Source organism: Eupeodes corollae, chromosome 1 (assembly GCF_945859685.1).
Source record: "Eupeodes corollae chromosome 1, idEupCoro1.1, whole genome shotgun sequence".
NCBI classification, from domain to species: Eukaryota; Metazoa; Arthropoda; class Insecta; order Diptera; family Syrphidae; genus Eupeodes; species Eupeodes corollae.
In genome coordinates this window covers 131,240,273-131,258,752 of record NC_079147.1, presented here as the reverse complement: position 1 = coordinate 131,258,752, position 18,480 = coordinate 131,240,273, and the positions used below count along the sequence as shown (strand labels likewise).

At 33.5% G+C, this 18,480-nt stretch overlaps 1 protein-coding gene across 2 annotated transcripts; it reads right to left on the bottom strand.

Moving 5' to 3' along the window:
- Positions 1-2,595: 2,595 nt before the first annotated feature.
- On the bottom strand, positions 2,596-18,214 carry LOC129938374 (zinc finger protein swm). Of its 2 annotated transcripts, XM_056045885.1 has the most exons (6): positions 18,042-18,214; positions 13,574-13,850; positions 10,775-11,048; positions 8,444-10,714; positions 3,526-3,654; positions 2,596-3,464 (listed from the first exon to the last, which is right to left on the bottom strand). In XM_056045885.1, the coding sequence occupies exons 2-6, from the start codon at positions 13,630-13,632 to the stop codon at positions 3,249-3,251; spliced, it is 2,949 nt and encodes a 982-aa protein (XP_055901860.1). In that variant the 5' UTR covers positions 13,633-13,850; positions 18,042-18,214; the 3' UTR covers positions 2,596-3,248. The 2 variants fall into 2 exon arrangements, with proteins under 2 accessions (XP_055901860.1, XP_055901859.1); XM_056045884.1 differs by having other exon boundaries at positions 8,444-11,048.
- Between the last annotated feature and the right edge of the window lie 266 nt (positions 18,215-18,480).

The following is an 18,480-nucleotide window of genomic DNA, read 5'->3' as shown; positions in this document are numbered from 1 at the left end:
ATTTTATCACAGTTTAAAAAAAAAATATTACAGAATTCATTAATTAACAAAATTAGGTGTTCAGCTCGGAAAAATTCCCACCTAGCTGAATTTTGGTACACATCTTTTTTATATTGTTGTTAACAATGTGTAAAAAGTCGACCTCGATATCATGAGGTCAAAGTTCATGGAATTGGCCTTTTTTAATATCTCGTTTTTTATTGGTCGTACAAAATAAAGTTTTAGGCACAAATTGTAGAGGAGGTAATTATCTACAAAAATGGTCTTGTAACATTTTCACGTTAAGTTGATAGTTTTTCCGTTATAAGGCAAACAAAGTGTACACTTTTAATGAAATATGATTTTTCGCTAAAAACAAGTAGCCTTTGCGCTAATATCTCGCTTCATACTGTTTGTACAGTAAAAAGTCTTAAACAAAAATTGTAGAGGACAAAATTATCTACAAAATGGTTGTATATATACATATATATCCAATCGCACTTGCGCTATCCAAATTTGTACGTTTACCATACAAAATTACAATAATATAGGTATAATATTATATCATATTATTAACGATAATAATAATGCATTTGTTTCCACACCACCATTGAGGTAGAAGCAGGGGTGCATTTTTTTCATGGTTTCCCCAATAATTGTTAAATAGTTATTATAGGTATCATAGTTATCGTCCAAACAAAGTAATAAATATTACATTTAAATTAATATTAATCATCAACATCGCTCTCGTCTTCATGCATTTCTCTTCTTCTTCGTCATTTTGATCTTCTTCATTTTTTCAAAATTCTATGTATTGTATTCTTCCGTTAAATCCGCTGAAAAACCGTCAAGTGTGTCTATATTGCTATCTAAAGCATTATCGGAACTTGAATTTAAACATGACTGCCCACGACAATGTCCACAAATAATCGAAAATTTGATACCATTTTTTTTGAAACTGCAGTTAGTAATATTAATAAATATATTTTTTTAGCTTATTATTGAATTGAAATAATTTAAGATCACTCAAAATAACTCAAATTTATCTTCCTTCGTATTTTCTGCATTTTGTGCCCTTAAATTTTGTTCCATGAATGCTTCGGCATACACTGGACCTGAAACAAAATTGCTAAGTGAATTGTTTTGTTTATTGCGCTTAAAAAAAATTACCTGTTAAGATTTGATTGCAAAGTTCTTCAGCTGCCTCTATTTCGTAGTTTATTTCTAAGTACTGAACTAAAAGTTTTATTTTGAATGTTTGAATCTTTTTAAAATTCTTTCAACAGCTAATTGTAAAACGTCAAAATTAGTGCCAACTATCTTTATAGCCAAAATTTGTATACTACGTCGGAGGGGAATTTCCTTGACTACGTAAATCGCATGATCTTGGCGGACAGTTGATATCTCCACGACGAGAAATAACGCGGGCGGGCAATAAAGTTGCTCTAATTGTGTGGCATGTGGCACCGTCTTGTTGAAACCACATATTCTCCACGTCGTATTCTTCAATAGCAGGCAAACAAAAACGGTTATCATATGACCACAACGCTTCGAATTGGCGGTGACAGTAGTTTCATCGTCGGTTTCACCTCTGGACAAAAGAGCGCACCAAACAGTGAATTTTTGTAGATGTAATGGCCTCTCTTCAATTACTTAATGATTGTCAGAACCCCAAATACGACAATTTTATTTTTAACATACCATATCCACCGAGTGAGAAATGTGCTTCGTCGCAAAAGAATATTTTGATCGAAAAATCGCCGTCCACCGCCTGCTGTTCACGCACCCATTCGACGTCTCTATTATGTCGTTGTTAATAGTCGTCTAGCTTCAGTTGTTGTGGTTGCTGGATGCTGGACTTTATATGGATGTATGTGCAGACCCAAATGCAAGAAAAAACATAATGTGCCGTAAGACAGTCCTAATTCCTGAGAACGACGAGAAATCGACACCTTCGGTTCTTCGTTGGTCATGAACACATGTAAATGGTATTTTTTATAACCAAAAACTTCCAAGTATTTCGTTTATATTTTAAAATTTTAACAAATTGTAGCCACCCAAATATGCATATGTTTTTTTTGTAACAAAAGTCCAGCAGAGAGCATAATGCATATGCAATAAGAACATTTAAATTGCCTATTTCACTAATCAGAAGCCGAAAAAATTCCAAGTTGAATAAAATAGCAGCAATTACTAAAACATAATTGGTTTCAAATTGATACAACTTATGTGAAGAAATTGGTTGATACGGATGTGAGCACTGATTCTACGACTAGTACCGGTACTAACGTGAAGGCTGTGGAAAAATTGGGAGTTAACAAACATCCCGGATCATTAATATATTATCCCCCCCACAATAAAAGACATTTTTTAGCTTGAAAAAAATTGTTGAGTAAGCTACTCAGTTTCTTTTTATATTTTCACCTTAATTTATGTGTCTTTGTTTTTGTTTTCCTTTTTTTTTATTTTTTTTATAATTTAGCTCACTTTTGTTTTCTTTCTTTTGGGTTTTTTATTTTGTTTTTATTTTACTTTCTTTATTTTTTTCGAGAATATTACTTTTTTGTATGAAAAACTTGCACTGTTTTGTTATAATTTTATTATTATCAGTTTCTATTTTTGTTTTTTTTTTAGTTCATGTTCATTTCTTTTCTCTTTAGAATATAATATTTTATGTTTCATTAATAAAATTAAATAAAATTAATAACAATTTTTGTTTTTATCTTGCAAACAAATATTTTAAATGTCGACTCGATTTAATGGATGCGAAAATATATTTTTGTTAAAAAGAAAAAGTTTATTTTTATACATAAATGAGCCTTCATTAGAAATTCATACGGCAATACTAATATTCTTACGCTTTTGTTTTACTTGTTCTTAAAAGAACTGTATTATTCTTTAGACTCTATGTTATTCACTAACATACAGACTACTTTAATTTATTTTCACTAAGTATTATTTTCTAAAAAAAATGTTTAAATTTACATTTACATCATTATATATAATATTCTTATATAATTTATATATCTCATAGTCTAGGTGTTTTGCTGAGCACGCTTATTTTTTTTTGTTTAACTACATTTGTATTTTTGTTTACATATATATTTTAAAAAGCGTTTCGCAATTATATTATAATAGGTTGGTTTGTAATCATTTTAATTATAAAACATGTTTTGTATCAGTCATGAAGAAGTTAAACGACTGATCGGTGTTGCAACTACATATGTAAAGGTGATTTTAGAGCCTACATATATATAGATGTAGCGCTATCAACGACGCCAAGAACGATCCTCAGACTCATCTTCCTCTTCTTCATCTTCAAGGCGAAGTTCTGGCAGAGTGTCAGTAGTGTCCATGTCGCTGGTAACGTTAGTGTTGCCTGTGTTGGTTTTATCGGTTGACTTGTTGTCCGCGTTGTTGTTCTCCGAGAAAGACTTGCTAAGTATTTGTGATGTAGAAGTTTGAACTATGGGTGCCCAGGCAATCTAAAATAAATGTTTGTAGAAATTATTTACGAAAGTTATGAAGTTTTTTTTTGCTACGAACTTGTAAACGCTTGTCTTTAAAGACCTTTCCGCGAAGGACTGCTTGTTCAGCATTGGAGCGAGTAGCATAGGTAGCTATAAGCTGTGGAATAGACTTGTCTATATCGTGTTTCATGACCTCACCGAAACTCTGTGTAAATGAAAATTTAATTTTTTTTAATTGAAATAATATAAATGATGTAAGTAAAAAATTAATTAATATTAAGTTTCATGAAACGTATTTCGCTGATGGGATAAAAACAGTTTTTTGAAAAGATACAAAGACGCTTCATTAGAATTCACCAATTGATTTGCCTTAGCCAAAGTATAAACATATTTGGAAGTGTATTTAAAATAAATGAAGATTAATTTGTTAAAAGTAGCATGTCTTTTCGGAATTTTCTACTTTACAGAGGTTTTAAGCTAAATAATTTTTTTTTCAAACCAGATTAAAAGGAATAATCTATTTCTGGTACGAACACAAAAAAATTGTTGTGGAAAATAATTTTGGTTTTAAATTGAAGGTATTTTTCTTAACTTTAAAATATAGGCGAAGATCGGTTTTTTGTGGTTTTTTCAAGAACTGTCCTTATAAACCTTATTTGAAAGCCTTCGAATTGTTCTATAATTTAATTTTACTTTTTAAATAAATACCTTGTAACAAACATTAGCTGTTATTTTTAGAGAATTGGGAAACAGGAAATCATAAATTCGAAATCTTGAATTAAGTATATAGGTGTATGTAGGATACCATCTTTTGCAATACTTTTAAAATTATTACACTGTTTAAAAATGAAAAACAAGTGATTATTATTTATAAAATTAAGTCTGATTAACCTGCTTGACGTATTTTGTTCCTGCCAATTAAATTGCACTTTTTCAATTGGTCTTGATAGCATTAGTTCAAATCTGACTCTATCGCGTAAGGTTTTTGCGATATACATAATTAAAATTCGAAAAAAAAACACATACATATATAAGGCTTTTTGGGGCTATCTAAATTTAAGAAGTAGTTTTTTTTAATACGATTCGTAGTGGTTTTCTAAATCTATAAAAGTATTTTTTACTATGTAAAAACGAAATGAGCTCCTTCATCTAAACAATTTAATTATATCAAGACGAACGCTATTGATAATACCACCAAACTGTTAATTCACCAAAACATTCGACTTAAGGCGAATTTTCGACTCGCGATAAGTAACATACCAAATGATTTAAACTGTATCTAAAAGAAAAACATTTTTTCTTTGCTACAGTTTGCGTGTTTTAAATTTGCCTTAAAAAACCCGAGTTAGGTTGTATTTACCATATTTTAAAAACCTTATGTGATAGACAAATTTTGAGGCTAGATTTGAATTCAGGACAAATTAATTTTTTAAAAAAGTATTTGTTTGTTTGACAAAAAAATTAAATTTGTCGGCCAGTGTTATTAGTTTTTAAAAAGTACTATCTTCTTTTGTAAGTTGATTTTTGTGTCATTTATAAATAAATTGGGTGGCCTAGTAACTTAAAACTCTTGACTATTCCTAACTGCGAGTAATGCCACGGGTAAAGAGGACCTACACTTTTTACGTAACGGGTGACCACACAAAGATGCCCATATTTCTTTTTTGTCTCGCTCCGGTGGTAACACTGCTATGTTGTCGAATGCGCGATCCAGTTGAAGTACAGGTAAGACAAATTTGTTTTCATTTGTTATCAGTCGTCATGTATAGTTATACCGATAAAGAACGAGCATTTTGCGTCGAGTCATATTTTCGCGAAAATTCGTATGTAAAAGTACGACGTGCACTCCGGCGTCAGTTCAAAGGTCCTCGTCATAAACGCGTGCCTTCATGGAAAACTGTCAACAGATGGGTTCAAAATTTTCGTGGTTCCGCCAAGGCAACCGATAAGAAGCGCCCGGGCCCGTCGAGAAAGGTCCGTACGGCTGAAAACATTGATTGAGTCCGTGAAGCGATTCAGGTTAGTCCGCGGTGTTCAGCGCGACGACACGCGTCTTTTTTGGGCCTAAAAAGGGAATCAGTTTGAAGATTTGAATTTTCATCCGTCATGATAACCAATGAATTGAAAGATACCGACTACAGACAACGTTTACTCTTCGCTCAGACAGTGCTTAGAAAATTGGCAGATGGTGAGATCGTTTTGGATAATCTTTTAATGAGCGATGAAGCTCATTTCGAGCTCTCCGGCGCCGTAAACAAGCGAAACTTTAGGTATTGGGCCGAAGATAACCCATTCTGGATACACGAAAAGCCGTTACACAGCCAGCATGTGATGGTTTGTAGCGCGGTAGCGGAGTGGGGTATTGTCCGTCCCTACTTTTTTGATGGAACGGTAAACGGAGAGCGGTACAGAAACATTTTAAGCAACTTCCTAATCCCCGAACTTCACCGTAGACGTCGTTTGAGTCGAACAATATTCCAACAGGATGGTGCGACGACGTGCCATACTGCCTGCCTGAAACGCTCACTCTGTTGAAAAAAACGTTCGGTACTCGTTTACTCTCTTGATCGACAGATTTCGCTTGGCCGCCTCGTTCTCCCGATATTTGAAAGGGCGTGTCTACACGACTCGTGTACGTGATTTGGAGGATATAAAATCGCGCATTCGACAAGAAATTTCTGAGATTACGCAGGAAATGTTAAGAAATGTCTTCGAAAATTTTGTCAAAAGATAAAACGATTGTGTAAGCCAAAACGGGCATCATTTAATAGATGTAATATTTCATAAATAATTTGTCTAATCTGTATTTTCGAAAAAAAATCTGTGTCGTTGTTGTACGTGCTTTGGTTCTGGAGTTATTTCAAAAAAAAATATGGGCATATTTGTGTTGTCACCCTGTATTACCCGTGGCATGATGGTTAGTGCGTTGGAATGTCATGCAAGGGGTCTTGGGTACAGTACTCGCACACTGGAATGGTTGAGAGTTGTAAGTCACTAGGCACTGGTTCACAACGGACTGTTGCGCCACCCAATTTAATTTTATAATACTTTTTACGCTAAATTTAAACGGCTTATTTAAGAAAGTACTTTGCATGACACAAATAAGTCTTGTCAATAGGCAGAGGCAGTCCTACGCATTAACCATCATACCTTGAATACGACCGATTAAGAAGATCGGGTGGATAAATCTGACCGATTTAAGATAGACTTTATACATGCTTAACACCATTCTAAGTTTAACCTTTTTTGACGTTTTTTTCTGACCAGGGGGGTCCCGTAAAACTATAGCGTTTCGACAATAGTCTCACTTCACGTAAGACGATAATCATCAAAGTGATATCGTCAAAACGATAACGTTTGCACGATAGCTAAGTTAATATCGTCTGCTATTAATTTCCATTGATAACTAAGCAAATTTAAGTACAAAAGTTTTGGTGTAGTTAAGTTTTGTTACAAAATGAAATTAAAAACTCGAAGAAAATTAAGAGATTAATGGGACCTTCTATCTATTCTAACCCATATGTAAGCATTTCTTTATACACAAAACATTAGTAAGCTCTCTTAATTATTGTTAAATAAATAAAACAATTGTGGTCTTGGAATTGCAAAAGAGGACTTTATAATGATATAAACAATAAATTTGCCAGACGGTTGTCGTTCTACATATGTACATAATGTATATACCTTCAATATTAAAATTTGCGTAACTATTGAAACTTTGGGCGCTCTTGCACAAAGTACAAATCCAAAGTAGTTTTGGAAACAACAGATATTTTTGAAGCCAAGTTATGCTCCCTGTGGATAAAATGGAGTCTTCACTTCCTTCCCTTGGACAAAATTGGGTTTATTACTGCAGCTGATTTAGAAAAATATCAGACATTGAACAAACATTGACAATTATCGTTTCCGAAATTACGGAATGACTCCCCAGAACTTTAGACGTGACTACATACAAATGTTAAGAAATTTGTGTGAATTGGCGGTTCTAAGAGGCTCTTAATAATGTCTATACTCTAAGCTGATGACTAGTTCTGATAACTACTTTCAATCAATTTCAATTATAGTTGTTTAAATATCGATTGGGGTTTTAAAAGATGTTCGCCGTTTAAATTAATATATTCAAAACGCCAAAAAGAAATAAAAATAAGTGTTAAGTCTTTTCGCCCAAAACCATATCGCTCAATCTTAAAATGTCATAACATCTAAAAATTGGTCACAAAGACCTAAAATTAAAAAAAAAAATCCTAAAGCAAATGTCGTTTTTAATTTTTACATGGGTTTTATGACATAGGGGTTGGGATTTGTGACATTTATATTGGGCATTACTTTATAATTTCTATCGTTTCTTATGTCTTATCAACAAACGCCATATAACCCAAATCATAAAATGACATAAAGTCTTAAAAGAGATATGTCGTACAAAAAATATCACTATTGGCCTTTTCCTTCCTGAAAATTAAATAAAGCCAAATATATTTGTTTAGCTTTCTTGACGTTTCTAGTTTTTGGGTGATCTGGCTTTTTTTTTTTAATGTTTGGGTTTGGGCGCTCAAATTTTCAACTCAAATCGACTTAGTATCCAAAATAAACACAAATTTTGTCAGAATGCCCATGTGGAAAACAAATTACATCTTTTCGGTGGTGTGTTAGTTAGTAATTTGGGCTATATGATATGACATTGATTTGGAGCTTTGTGGCAATTTCTTCTGAAAAAGTTTTTGGGCGATAGAGCCATTTTTAGACGATATGAAATGTTTAATATCTTGGCGTTATTTTATTGGGAAACTTCTTTTTATTTGGGCTGTCATAAAACCCAAAAAAAGTTCTAACGCCTATTGGTTCGGTAGCACTGCCCATCAACACAACAAAATGTTAATTAAGTTTTTATAGGGCTATGACATTTGACATTTTTAATTTGGTGATAAAAAAGTATTTAACAATTTATTAATTAAAAAAGTTTTTTTGTATCTTATTTAATAATATGTTGTAGTTACCTTGAAATGAGCCAATACTAAATCACAGTCTTCGCTCGAAAAGCCGGTAACGACAATTGATTTCGGTCTTCTGTCAACACTAGTTGACCCGGCCGCTGGTAATTGTGGACGAACATGCTTATTAGTCCTTGTTCCGCTTAATGGAAAGTGTGGCTTAGTACTAGATCCAACTCCTAAGCTACGTTGAAGATCTTCTAAACGTTTTTGTATGGCTGTTGTGTCGTTTCCCTCTTGTTGCTGTGCAAAAAGCTCAAGTTCTATATCGAGAAGTTCCTTTTTCTGTTGTTCCTTAGTTTTTTTCAAGGGAGGCTGTTGGTTTTGGATCTGTGCAGCCATTTGCTCTTGTTCCGTAGCTATTTCCTTCCTTAGCTTGTCGATAGTAGCTTGAAGAATTTTTATGGTTTCTACAGTCTTAATACGTTGTGGATCTGTAGGTTCACAGCGTTCAACGAGTTCAACAGCCGATTTCATTTGCTTTACGTAACCTTGGAGAAGCTCGTGTTTGCGTTTTCGTAAACCATTAGCTAATTGAACAACTGCTTTAGCTTGTTCTTCCTGTTTTTTGCGGATAATAGCCGTAGTTGCTTGCGTAACACGTTGAGTATTATTTTTTACTCGCAGCGATGGTGGTGGAACATGGGCCGCTGCGACGATTGTCGGCGAATTAGAAGCCGTTGTCGTGGCTGGTGTTGGCGTGGCTGGGGTGGTTGGCATAGATAATGGTGTTTTGGCTGCGTCCGCAGACGGAGTGGGAACAGCCGAAATGTTACTTAGGTGATATTGAGAGTTTTTGCGTACACTACCATTGACCGGGGCAGCTGCACCACCATCATCTTTCATGAGGGTGGTCATCTGTGTATTGCCTGCACTTCCAGCCATACTTTCCTGCTGACTATGCCAAAACACCTTGATGAATCGGTTATTTAAGACGGCTTCTGTACTACGATAGGCAACATTTGCCTCAGCATGAGTTGAGAATGTAATAATGGCAGCCTCTGGATCGTCATCATAGGAAATTTGAATATTGACTATTTTTCCGAATTTTGCGAAATGATTATTCAGATGGGCAATAGTATTCATTCCTCGTGGTACCTTGCGCAATTCTAAAGAGCAATTATTTTGAATATTCGTAATACGTGGGCCAAGACGACTTGAAAGCGGTAGTTTACGCTTGGTTGGACCCTCTGCTATGGCAACGCTGTCTTCTAGCTCAAAACGACGCTTTGACTGTGTTGCTGAAATGTCTCCGCCGGAGCCATTTGCATCAACTACTGGCACTGGGATCAACTCTCTTTGAAGAGGGGTAGCTGCCGAATTAAGAGGAAAGGGAAAAATCGGCACTGAAGGACGAAAACCAGCTCCACCGGTGCCACGAGGGTATGCACCAGATAAAGCTCCAGTGCCACCTTTGTGTGAGAAACTATTACGTGGGCCAGAACTGAATGGATTTCCAACTGTTCCGCTACTGGTATTTGCAGTGTTTCCCCCAGAGGGCGCTGCCGAAGATGATCCACGGGACCAAAGATCCGGTGCGTCTGGGTTATATTCTCTTAAAGACATACTGATCAATGCAGAATTATTTATTCCCTCAAAAACTACTGGATTTATTCCATGATCCCATGGACATGTTTCTCCACGAACACAGTAACCCTTTTCATCGAAGTCACGACAACGTTGTCTCTTTAAATTTTCATTACAGTAAACTGGTGACCTGTTGTTAACGCCACCCGGCGGTGATCCTCCTCCCTTGCGTCTTTCTATTGAAGGTGATCTACTACGGGATGCTGAATGACTTTTTGTCCGATTTTTTGTGGCGAAACCTACTCTGGGAGATCTCTCATCATTCATATGAGTTCCACGTCTGCGATCAGGAGCTCTCCTATCCCTTCTGTCACCATGCAAAGGTGGAGACTTATTTCTAAATTGGCGAGTATTCTTCTCTCGTTCATTTTGTCGACGATCTCGCGACCTTGACCTGCGCGATATGCGTTCATTAGACCTTGATCGTGAACGAGATCTGGATCTGAGGGAGGCTCTTCGACGCCGGGCTTCACGAGGTTGGTTTTCCTTATCTGAAGTTGCTTTGAATGGACTTACACTTTTGGTAGGACCCATTAGTGGAGGTGGAGGTGCAATTGGTACCGACGACGAAGATGGAGATGTTATTTCTGTTGCCGTGCATTCAGTAGCCAAGTTTTCTGTGACAGCTTCACCCGTTGATGGAGTACTGTTGCTTTCTTCGATTTTATTAAATAATTCTTTGGTTTTAGTCTGCAATAAGAGTGTGGTGGGTATGAGTATCGTGTCATCAGGAAGACTATCATTACTCACATCATCTAATGGTGGTGTAAGTTCTCTGTCAGTACCAATTATGGCTGCGGCAGGAATACTCTCAGCCGCATGTTCAGTGGCTGGCAAGGGCATAACGGGTATATATTCTTCTGATGTAATTGCATTGAACAGACGCTCTACAAAGGGTTTTGTTTCTTCGGCTAAAAAAACGTCTAACTGCTCGACCATAACGTTTTTCAAGTCATTTATAGGCTTTTCTTTTTTAAGAAGAGCCAAAACATACCGGGCTAGTGCAGATGAATCAGCATCACAACTGTAAAGATATAATATGATAGCAATTAATTTTATTTAGAAACATACTTACACTGAAAATTTTAAAACCATAATTTAAGCTTTTAATAAGAACCTAATATTTTAAATGCTTACACAAATCTTATTTGAATTAAAAAAAAAATGTTAGCGGCAAATCTTTTGTCAATCTAGAATCTGATGTCAAACAAAAGAAGAAGTGAAAATTCATTGTTGAGTATTCTGGTAGATTGACAGCAAGGACAGATCAAAGTAAAAAAGGGAAAAAGTATTCTAATAGAAACTAAGCAAGAACAAACTAAAAGAAAAATAATCTATGGGTCGATGTGGGTTTTGTGTACTCGGAGCAGTGAAAATAAAAACAAAAATACTTAATGAATTATTTCAAACTACAAAAATAAAAACTATTTAATTCATTGAAAATGTATTATACTTTATTAAAACTTTTAGATATCAACGATGAAATTTAAGATCTTAAACTTATAGTATCTATGGATTTTAACAATATTTCTTTTAATTATCCGTTTGAATAATAGTCCACTTGTAGAACGTGACTTTTTAAGAAATAATTCCTTTTTTGCTTTACAGTAAACTTTACAAGGATTGGAACATAAATAAAGCAATGATCGCGACAATACTGATTCAATAATAAAATAACTTATCTGACAAGAGTTCAAGTAACAAATTTGCCAAAAATATACTGACGCAAATTTAGACAAAAGCAGCTAAATAGTAGGTGGGCAATCTATTAACAATTTGCCTCACCTTTAAGTTCCTTGTGTAATCTGAGCCTACCATATTTAAGTGACAAGGAAATTTGTTATATTTGTAAGAATCATATATACATATATGTAAGTGCCTGCAGATATTTTTTTCAGAGGATACACACAAAAAGAATTCAATTTTTTAACCAATCTAAAACAAAAAACGTGAGGACAATCTAAACGTGTTTAGATTCAATGCAGGTTAACGTACAGATCAAAACAAGTTTCACCTGAGGTTATCTACGTTTTTACTATTAGTTAAAGAATATCAAAGCTGATAAAATAAAGAACATATGTATAAAACGGTGCAAATATAATTTCTTTTACATATCCGATTAAAATTTCATGTTCACAGGCTTAAATGGAGACTTTTTTATAAATTTATTAATTGAAAACTTTATATTTTAACTACATTTTTTAAGTTCTCAGATTTCAAAAATACAATTGGACACATACCTATGACTCACAACTCTCAAACATTCGTATTGAAGTAATCCCTAGGATGGAGGCGGTCTACAGTTTTTATTCCAAATCGGTACATTTGTCAATTCCTCACAGAAGAAAAAAAATGTTGGTAGCTGAGACTAAACCCAGAAGCCTGGGATGACAGTCTAACGTACAAGCTATCAAGCCACGGGTATACAGATTGTATTTACTACATTTTAAATCACGTTTTACAGTTTATTCGAGTAGTGCTATGAAATATTCTCTAATCTATACATTTTCTGCGTTATTGAAATTAGAGCTTTAATCATGTCATTAATTTAATAGAAATGGATTTAAACTTGAATTTGAAAATCCAAGAGCAGTGCTACGGGCCGTTATTTTGTTGACATATCACGTACAATGCACGAACTGTCTTTAATTATTTCCAAACACTTTGAATTTATATTCGTTACTCCAAACGATCAAATTTCAAATACCACCAGATTTTGTAAAGATGTCTTTACGCGAAACGAAATCAAAATCGTTCAATATTTTTTTCGGCACCTGTTACTGCTGTCAAAGATTCCATACATATTCTTATTCTTGAATCAACTTCCCTGTTTTTGCGCTAATATTTCTACATCATGGTCCATCTTCATTGGGGCTATAATTAGAGGGATCCTCTTTGCTAAACCTAGTGATTTATAGAATGCAATAACAACAATCCCAGTACATGTAACTCACGAAGAAAAGCAGTAAGAACTTATTAAATATTAGAATGTTTAGGTGATGCTTTTTGGTATGATGTACTTGTACTCTGAAGTCTCCTTGTAATAGAAAACCCAAAAGCCTAAAACTGTTTCGGACAAATAAAAAAACACAGTATTATAGAATGATAAGGTCTTGCGAGCTAATGCTTCAAATTGTATACCGCTAAAACTTCAGTATTAAAAATAACATTCCTCTTATAAATTGAGAAGTTATATAATAATTTTCAACATTTTTTAAAGTGGTCCTGTTGTTTTGTTCGTTGTTTTTAAACTTTTTCTTTTCTAAGCATTTAAAGTATGAATATGTAAGGAATAATTGGAGATTTTTTTTTTCAAGTAAAAATCCACTCTAAGAATGGGTTATTATCAAAAAATATCATCTGTTTTTAAAAAAATATGAATTTAACAATAATTTAAGCCAATGAATATGCTGAAAACAAAACGGACGTTTTTTATATGCATCAAACGAAACAATTCGAAACATAAAATAAAATATTACAAATGACACACAAAAAAGTCAACTTTTAAAATTATTTAAATGCTACTAAAAATAATAATGTTATACTCACAGCGGCTCCAGTATTATCACAAGCCAATTTTTAAGCGCTTCTGGGTTGTTTATAAGCATATTTGTTTATGATATTCTATCACACGTATTATTAGTTTAGTCTTTCAGTTGAAATAAAAATCAAGAGCTATTCGTACCGATGGATTTTTCTTTAAGGTTTTTCAACCTTATCTTCAAAGCTTCCTGAAATATTTTCTGACGTAAATATGAATTTGTACTGAAATGAATGTGTCTAATTGAAAATGATGTTATGTATTTCTAGGAGAGCAACTCGGCTTCTGAAAATAGAAAACAAATTAAGTATTAAGGTTACACCTATAATAATTATTCTGTTCATATTGCAACAAAAAGTATAAATGAAGTACAGACAAAAATAATTTGAAAATTGAAAGATTTAAAATAAACTGTTTTTATATCCTCAACAACACATGAAGTTTTATAAAATAAACAAAAAGGTACAAACATTTATTAATTTTCTGTTTACATGATTTACTAAACTCTACTACAAATTATGGCAATAAATAAGTGTCTGTACGCAGTTAGTACGCGTTTATACAAAAAGTGCCTATCCATTGGTTATTTCGTTTGTGAACCATATATCTTTAAGTCAACGATTTTCGAGTTCGAAACAATTAGATACTTAAAGTTAAAAATATCACAATCGTATTTTGAAAATTTAATGATAAAGAAATTTAGGGTTTTTTGTGCTAACTTAGTGGTCTAATCCGGGCTTGGCACACAAATCTCTTCACTCTCAAAATTACGCACATTTAGATTATTCCAAAAAAAACAATGGGAAATAAGTAGTTTAAAAATGTGTAATCTATGATTGGTCCTTCAAAATTAAGTAGAAAACTCCTAAGTTATAATGACTTTCTAACTTCTATTTAATTGTAATTATGTATATAGCACTGAATTCCCCCAACAATTATTTATTTTTTATTTTGATATTAAGTTATGTGTGTTGCTTAACGTCAAGCAAAGAAAACCGTAAGTTTTAGAAGGAATGATTTGGCTTAAGTCACGGTTACCGCAATTGGCGTAGCACCTCAGTCTAGTGATAAACCACTTTAACACTTTGAAACTCGTTCTCAATAATACATTTCTTTCCTTTCTTCTCCAAAACAATAAATTACAGTAAGGATATCAACAGGAACGGCATCCTATGAATGTAAAGAAAGAGAATCTCTTACTCAAACCATTCTCTAACCTAGACATGGAGGTTAATTAACATCGGGGCAATTAAAGTTGACAGTGTCACCTTAGGTCTATTGACCACTTCCACGTGGAACGAAGTATCCAACTGCAAGAGATTGATAAGGAGATTAGGGCAAATGAATTGGGACGAAATGAACTTGAACGCAAACGACTTCATAACCCTCGTACCTTCCTTTAAAATTGTAGTTGAGAACAAGGCTAGTAACACAAGGATTGAGTTCTCAACGGAAGAAAAATAATACGCAGGCAAAAACGCAATGCTAAGATGATTGTTCGGTGCTTTGCTTTTCATTAACGGTAAAAGGGAACTAGCTCTGAGCAGATCCGATCACAGGCTAAAGACTTTAACAGCAAACACAGACGAACGACAAAAAGACAACATGAACGGAATAGTTAAGGTAGGTGAGGAACTCTCAAACAACCAGAGACCTTCGAAGAGCTCCTCCAAAAGACCGAAGAACACAGGCTCGTCGCCAAACAACCGATCAAGGCTGCTGATAGTGCTGAGAGTCCTGGAAAAGGTAAAATTGTAAAGAACAGTTCCCGCTTTAAAAACAAAAAAGCGGCTTTCTACCGATCATATGTGCAACGATGCAAGGGGCAGTCACACTTAAAAATTTACTGTAAGGCAGACACTTCTTCCATAATCCTGAGAAACTCGAAGACCTTCCAGGAAAGAAACTTTTGGCATTTAATAAAACCTTTAAAACGCAAGAACAAGACAATCGATACTCATCACGGGTTTTATATACCTATTTATTTTTATTTATTGGAAGTTCAATACTTCAGGGTATCAGAATGGATCTAAATGTATTGGTAAAATAAGCAATTGCCAGCCCATCAACTTAACCTAACCTAGCTTAAAAAGAGCACCAGATTCCTTTTGAACTTCGATTGTAGTGTTTCTAGCTTTTCGGACCATTATGGCCATTATTTTGCCACACTTCAATAATTATTGCTAGACCTTATTTAATTATTGTAATGCAAACTTCAAACTTAAGACTTAAAAGACAACAAAATAAGGGTATGAGAATTATTTTGAGATTCAATATTTATACTAAGTACTATTCGTGTTTTACTTGAATGTTTGTTTTGGATGAGTGTGAAACAGAAATTAACGTTTGATGCGGATTTTTTATTTTAAAAATGAGGAATGGTTTGCTACCGAATTATTTATCAGATGGATTAGCTTAAGTGTAAGCAGTCAAACTTTATGTTGGAGAAATAGAACCCAAATTAAACAGCGTTATAGGTTGAGCAGTGCACAAAGTTCAATTTTCTACGATAACATTAACTGCTTGAAGAATGAAACTAATTTGAATACTTTTACGGAAAAGTTATAGAGCTGCTCAATCTCTTTTATAAGGCAGGTTTGCAGAGATTCTGTTATTATTTTTTGTATTATTATTAAAATCTACAAATATTATTTGTAAATAAATAAAGTAAAATAATTCCCTTTATTCTTTTGTGTTCTACTGCCTAACAAACGACTATTGTTAAAAATTGTTGAACTGCAATACCAACTAAAAATTTAAAAAAAATGTGTTTCTTTCTTTAAATCGCAGTAAATAAAGAAAAATAGAAGCTGCTCTTAAATTGCTTGAGAAATTTCATAAAAATAATATTCTGAGTCGATTTTTTTTAACAAAATGAAACAAATTATTAACAAAAAACTTGCATCTATTGCACTTTAAAACTCTTTGGTTCAATTTGGATGAAAATTGAATTCCAGTTCATTGTTTTCTTCCAACTCATCTCCTAGGGTTGAGTTGGGGATTGTTATAAATCGTAACGATCATACAGTTTAGGAATGACAACAGTTAATATTTGTTCCGAGTAGTAAGAAAAAGAGACGTCAGGTGTAGTTCTATCATTGCTCTCCATGGATTGCATGTACCGCGTAGGATACAAATTACTCTTTTGTAAACTAAACTAACATTACTAAAAGTTACACAGTAAGATCCCCAACTTTCGAAATTGAATTGAAAAGGTGGGATTTGATTTATAGAAATTAGTTTGTTGGCTGTATTAAATGAAATTCAGGCATATTGCCTGCAGTCTACATTAACTGAAAGGCTTTTTTAGGAATTAAACAATTTTATTTTGTAACGTTCAAAATATTACATTTCGAATATCTAACTACATTTTTTTTTAATATGCAAATACAAACATTTAATGCAGAGCTGCAGCCATACAATTTGTTTGCCGATTTAAACGCAAATTTATATTATTTTGAAATTCATAAAGAAATTATTAAAAATATTTTAACATTTATTAGGCCTCTTCAGTCCTTCATTATTTATAAAGAATATACATCATGATGATATTAAAAATTGGGAACAACTCACAATAGATATACACCTTATTGTGTATGTAAAAATAATAGAACTACAAAATTTATATTAATGCTTTGTGCATCCTTTAAAATGGTTGTACTTTCTTTGAGAAGCGTGCATAACAAAAAAGAAAACTGACAGTGGTGTCAATTAAAATGGACAGGTACATATATTAAAGTAGCTTTATTCTTTTTTCAATTTTTACTAAGTCAAAGCAACTCTGTTTAAGAGCAAGTGTGTTGTTATTGTGACCGAACATCTGCCTCGACTGAAAAGCAACAACAACCACAAACTCTGGCCCCGCTCACACATCCAGACTACTTTATTTTAATATTTGCCTAATTTTTAGAAAGTTTTCAGAATCCGTTCGAATGTCCAGCTCAAGAAAACCATACAAAGAAAAGCTTGGAATGGAGCAGTTGGTAGAAGCAGTTTTCATTTCCATGTAGCCCGTTTCACAATAATATTATTACAAAACTGCACCTAAAAAAATTAAAGCGGAGCTCGTCATGGAATATATATGTAAATAACGCCAATATTTCTGCCATGAAAATCACTCAAACCCTTTAGCCTATTATTTCATAAGCTTAGCTAATGTCTCAATTCATTTCACACGGAATTAGTTTTAAATATATTCTTGCTTAGGGGAAATTTTTTTAAAAATATTTTCCAATAACTAATATAAATTTTAAGATGTGGACAAAAACTGAACCACGGGTGGTAAGTTAGAGTCTACATAACAAAATATTCTAATTTTCTGTTTAGTTATAGCCGCACTCGTCTCGCACACACATTCTTTATTTCATGCAACTACAACCAACATTCGAGAAGCCCTCGACACATTTTTTGCACTTCAATCAATTCTTTTAATTTTGTCTGCCACAAGTTTCTATCCTTCTTCCATACTTAACTCACTTTTAAAATTGAAATTTTGATTGATATTAAGTATTATTATTTTCCTAACACTGTTTTTTCCAAGGAAAATGATTTTCACAGCACTTTATTGCAATGTAAAAGCAATTTTATTTTTTGACGAATAAAATTGTTCGTGAACGACCTTTAGCTCAGCGAAAAATCTATCAAGACAAGAAAGACGAAAGTGACGTATTGAGTATGAATTGCTTTAGATGTGTTGGTCGTTGGACTGGTTTTATGGGTTCGACAGTAGATGGCATGCTAGTTCTGCAATATATACATTCTCCAATAGATGGCAACACAAGAGATAAGAGAACTAAGGGCAAGACTACATTTGATGAAATTTTATTTCTGCCAGAAAGTGATGATAAATTTAACATTTATGTTTGTGAGATAGAGAGAAAAGTCTAAACTGCAGATGATATTCACTTCTACATGA

Excerpts from the sequence above, each read along its gene's own strand:
- LOC129938374 (XM_056045884.1), bottom strand. The coding sequence starts at position 13,632 with ATGCTTATAAACAACCCAGAAGCGCTTAAAAATTGGCTTGTGATAATA. Across the intron at positions 11,049-13,573 it reads GTGATAATACTGGAGCCGCT|TTGTGATGCTGATTCATCTG; the intron begins GTGAGTATAACA and ends ATATCTTTACAG. Across the intron at positions 3,655-8,443 it reads TAGTATTGGCTCATTTCAAG|AGTTTCGGTGAGGTCATGAA; the intron begins GTAACTACAACA and ends TCATTTACACAG.